The 5,228-nt window shown below is 35.8% G+C and overlaps 1 protein-coding gene across 1 annotated transcript; it reads left to right on the forward strand.

Annotated features, from left to right (window-relative positions):
- Positions 1 to 3,760: 3,760 nt before the first annotated feature.
- On the forward strand, positions 3,761 to 5,228 carry LOC145687678 (uncharacterized). Its single transcript, XM_081761134.1, has 3 exons — positions 3,761 to 3,936; positions 4,323 to 4,549; positions 4,989 to 5,228. Exons 1-3 carry the CDS (start codon positions 3,824 to 3,826, stop codon positions 5,129 to 5,131), a joined length of 483 nt encoding a protein of 160 aa, XP_081617260.1. The 5' UTR covers positions 3,761 to 3,823; the 3' UTR covers positions 5,132 to 5,228.

A 5,228-nucleotide genomic window follows, 5' to 3' on the forward strand; every position in this document is an offset into this window, starting at 1 on the left:
TTACTAGTAGAAAATATGAAACGTACAATTGTATAGAACTATGTAAGTTGGATGTCATCTTAAATGTAAACATATTTCAATTTCAATTGATTAACATCTAAATAAAATGAAAGATCTTATTTCTAAAATAGTTGATAAAGGTTTATAATCAGTTAGTTAGAATATTAAGGTTTCATAATTCACAACAAAATCTACACCAGCTCATAATTAAACTTTCTTGTTGAAAAGTGAAAGTTCCACTTCGCTAGCCAATTAAAAGTTTTCAATTTCACACGTGCAGGTACACCTGGTCCCCAATTAAAAGTTTCGTTTTCGAAAAGGGAAAGGTTCGCGACCGGGAACCAATCAGCGATTGACATTATCCTATATATATTACCACACGTAACACTTAATCATCAGATTTGTTTGGAGCTCAGATTGGTGTAGTTCTCTAGTGGTCTTTAGTAAGTTTCATACAGATCATCCACTTTATTACTTAGGATGGACAACTTTTACACTCTGTTTCACACTTTTGGGCATGGTAGTGATTACGCTGATGATGGGATAGATTTCTTGAGAAGACTTCCACCTGAGTTATCACTCATGATACTGAGGTAAGTACGCAACGTTTGTTTGATCTTTAAATATTTGTTTCCGCCTTATTTTCAAATTTGTAATCTAGATCTCAAATAACTTAACATTTTCATATCTAAGTGTTTGAAGTTCTAAGCATTGTCATTTCCTTTCAATAAGAGGTGTGTTACTTTTAATTTGAGATTGATGTGAATTGAAGTAATACGAAGTTTGCTTCCAAATTTTGAATGAATGTAACTTTTATTATTATTCTTAGTAATAAAGCATCAGTTCTAATTTGATTTGATCAAAATTCAAAGCTAGTAGATTTCTCGATAAAATAATTCGTGCTATATGTTTTATATAAAGTATTTTGTTTGCTTTCTTGATTGCGTTTTGTTAATTTAATGGCGTTATTGTTTTCCAGGTTTCTGGATGACCGTTCGCTGCTGGCAGCCTCGTTAGTATGCCACTATTGGTCAATGCTGTGTCATTCTGATCGTCAGTTGAAGAGACGAGTAAGAAGGGAGATAAGGAGACAGAGGGAACAAAGGTCCAACCCAATTTCGACGGGCATCTCATTCATAAGGAACTCTTTCAAGCCTTTTATATGCCGGAACAAACAGCTACAAGCAAAAAAGCGACCTGCTGATGGTGAGTATTTTGTCAGTATTTATTTTCCTTCTCAACGTCTTTCTCCATCTACCTTTATATAATGACGTCATTGCGTATATATTCTTGACAGTACACTTTATACTAACGACTCACATTTGCTAGTAAGTGTTTTAATTATTTTTGGCTCAAACGATTCAATATATTTCAGTCAAATGTTTTTATAGGCCTTATGTCTGGAGAACTACATATAGTGGAAGAGAACCTAAGATACCACTTAATTTGATATGATGTGCTTATTCAGTAATATATACAAAAACCCGATTTAGGAGCCGTTCAAACATTTTGTGGCCCAAAGCTTATTATTGGCTAAGGTCGCAATCTTTTGATGCATTATCTTTGGATCATTACTATAATTATTGTTCTTATTTTCGTTAATTTATGGATGAATGTTCTGACATTTGTTTTTCTTGTATTTCAGTGCCATCTATGATTGGGGATACATTGAGACCTTTGAAGGAACCACATATGTTGAAGTGTGATCAGAAGTCAAAGAAGATAAAGAGTGCACAGCGACGCAGTATCATTAGTCAAGTGAAAACTCCCAGGGGTTGGAGACTTTGAGTTCACAACCATTGAACTTTGTCATGAATTGTATGTACACTAAGTTGTACTGATGTGTTGTATTGTTGTTTCTTGGATTAATTATATGTTTAAATAGTCAGTGAAATTTGTGTTTCTTTGAAACTCCAATTACCTTTTACCTTTCATAGATGGATAAAATGTACTATCGTATAGCCAAGCGATACTCTGACGCCTGCAATGTGTGGGCAGAATCTTAATAAATATGGGACGCTAATTCCCATGCATCATTGAAACATGTGCTCCCTTCGATTTACTTTACCACAAAATATTTACTTCTTTGACTATTTTTGCGTTGAGAACAGTCTCCGAAGTTGTGGTGGAACCGGATACGAAGAAGCATGTCCAGGAATTCGGGTGTCATTTTGAGGTTTTAAATATCTCTAAGAGTACAGTTTTTAGTCAAAAGTAGTAATCTAAACGCTTGAGTTGAGTTTTAGTTTAACGTCCCGTTCAGCAGCGAGGCTATATGAGACGTGGACCTACTGATTAACGTGGAATCCGAACCACATGAGCTTCCACCGGGAACTGAACCCGGGTCTCCCACGCTAAAGGCGCGTACGCTAACCGCTTAGCCACGAAGGAGCTCTAATCTAAACGCGTTTCCATTTAATTGCGTTTCACATTTCCAGGATGTGGCGTCAGATAATCGTTATTAGAAAAGAGTAATATGTTCTTTCTCAGTTGGCCCCGACGATGTTGTCCACCACAAACTTGCTTGGCCTGGAAATGAACCAGGGACACCACACACCAAAGATAAGCGCTCTTCCCCTGAGCTCACAGCATGAATCTCGAGAAATTCTCTATGGTTACTTTACTCTACTACATAAATAACTCTTTCTGAACCACAGAAGAGATGACACGTTTCATCACTGTAGAAATCGGCAGAGAGTATATTAAGTTGATTTTGAGTTTAACGTTTCTTTCAGCAGCAAGGCTATATGAGTCGTGCACCTATTGATTAACGTGGAATCCGCACCACATGAGGGAGTATATTGAATAGCATTGTACACTAAGTCTAGTGGCTATATGTTCAAGTAAACGCGAGAATCATGGGTAAGTTTCTAGGTGTTTCAGATTCATGCTTAAGCTGTATATGCACGTCCCATAGAGTCTAGCTTCGTTAGAGGACAAGAAACAATACTCCGTCCATCAATACTAGTGAATAGAAATCGGGTGGTACTTTTTGGTTCAATGATATACAAGTAGCAGGGAAGAATGAGAGGTAGTGTTGCCCATGAGACGTTACAGTTCTTGTTTTGTCTGGAAGCTGAGTCGAAGCGAGTTGTGCATTTTCTAATTCAAGACGAGACGTGGAACATGAGAATTATCGTCAAGTTTCCGAGAGAACACGACAAATTTCTAGCGTCTTGTGAGCAACGCTAACACAATTTCAGACGTAAATTTACAGAGCGATGCAAGAAAACACAAAATTTTTTGGCCAGACGAAAGTTATGATTTCTCGTCTTGTAGGCAGAACTATTCAGAATGGAAGTACCCTTCTGAAGCTTCCGTATCATTTCATGAGCAAAATAAATTTACTAGTAGAAAATATGAAACGTACAATTGTATAGAACTATGTAAGTTGGATGTCATCTTAAATGTAAACATATTTCAATTTCAATTGATTAACATCTAAATAAAATGAAAGATCTTATTTCTAAAATAGTTGATAAAGGTTTATAATCAGTTAGTTAGAATATTAAGGTTTCATAATTCACAACAAAATCTACACAGCTCATAGTTAAACTTTCTTGTTGAAAAGTGAAAGTTCCACCTCGCTAGCCAATTAAAAGTTTTCAATTTCACACGTGCAGGTACACCTGGTCCCCAATTAAAAGTTTCGTTTTCGAAAAGGGAAAGGTTCGCGACCGGGAACCAATCAGCGATTGACATTATCCTATATATATTACCACACGTAACACTTAATCATCAGATTTGTTTGGAGCTCAGATTGGTGTAGTTCTCTAGTGGTCTTTAGTAAGTTTCATACAGATCATCCACTTTATTACTTAGGATGGATAACTTTTACACTCTGTTTCACACTTTTGGGCATGGTAGTGATTACGTTGTTGATGGGATAGATTTCTTGAGAAGACTTCCACCTGAGTTATCACTCATGATACTGAGGTAAGTACGCAACGCTTGTTTGATCTTTAAATATTTGTTTCCGCCTTATTTTCAAATTTGTAATCTAGATCTCAAATAACTTAACATTTTCATATCTAAGTGTTTGAAGTTCTAAGCATTGTCATTTCCTTTCAATAAGAGGTGTGTTATTTTTAATTTGAGATTGATGTGAATTGAAGTAATACGAAGTTTGCTTCCAAATTTTGAATGAATGTAACTTTTATTATTATTCTTAATAATAAAGCATCAGTTCTAATTTGATTTGATCAAAATTCAACGCTAGTAGATTGCTCGATAAAATAATTCGTGCTATATGTTTTATATAAAGTATTTTCGTTGCTTTCTTGATTGCGTTTTCTTAATTTAATGGCGTTATTGTTTTCCAGGTTTCTGGATGACCGTTCGCTGCTGGCAGCCTCGTTAGTATGCCACTATTGGTCAATGCTGTGTCATTCTGACCGTCAGTTGAAGAGACGAGTAAGAAGGGAGATAAGGAGACAGAGGGAACAAAGGTCCAACCCAATTTCGACGGGCATCTCATTCATAAGGAACTCTTTCAAGCCTTTTATATGCCGGAACAAACAGCTACAAGCAAAACAGCGACCTGCTGATGGTGAGTATTTTGTCAGTATTTATTTTCCTTCTCAACGTCTTTCTCCATCTACCTTTATATAATGACGTCATTGCGTATATATTCTTGACAGTACACTTTATACTAACGACTCACATTTGCTAGTGAGTGTTTTAATTATTTTTGGCTCAAACGATTCAATATATTTCAGTCAAATGTTTTTATAGGCCTTATGTCTGGAGAACTACATATAGTGGAAGAGAACCTAAGCTACCACTTAATTTGATATGATGTGCTTATTCAGTAATATATACAAAAACCCGATTTAGGAGCCGTTCAAACATTTTGTGGCCCAAAGCTTATTATTGGCTAAGATCGCAATCTTTTGATGCATTATCTTTGGATCATTACTATAATTATTGATCTTATTTTCGTTAATTTATGGATGAATGTTCTGACATTTGTTTTTCTTGTATTTCAGTGCCATCTATGATTGGGGATACATTGAGACCTTTGAAGGAACCACATATGTTGAAGTGTGATCAGAAGTCAAAGAAGATAAAGAGTGCACAGCGACGCAGTATCATTAGTCAAGTGAAAACTCCCAGGGGTTGGAGACTTTGAGTTCACAACCATTGAACTTTGTCATGAAATGTATGTACACTAAGTCGTACTGATGTGTTGTATTGTTGTTTCTTGGATTAATTATATGTTTAAATAG

The sequence above is a fragment of the Thermobia domestica genome, chromosome 6 (genome assembly GCF_964235325.1).
Source record: "Thermobia domestica chromosome 6, izTheDome1.hap1.1, whole genome shotgun sequence".
Classification (NCBI taxonomy): Eukaryota; Metazoa; Arthropoda; class Insecta; order Zygentoma; family Lepismatidae; genus Thermobia; species Thermobia domestica.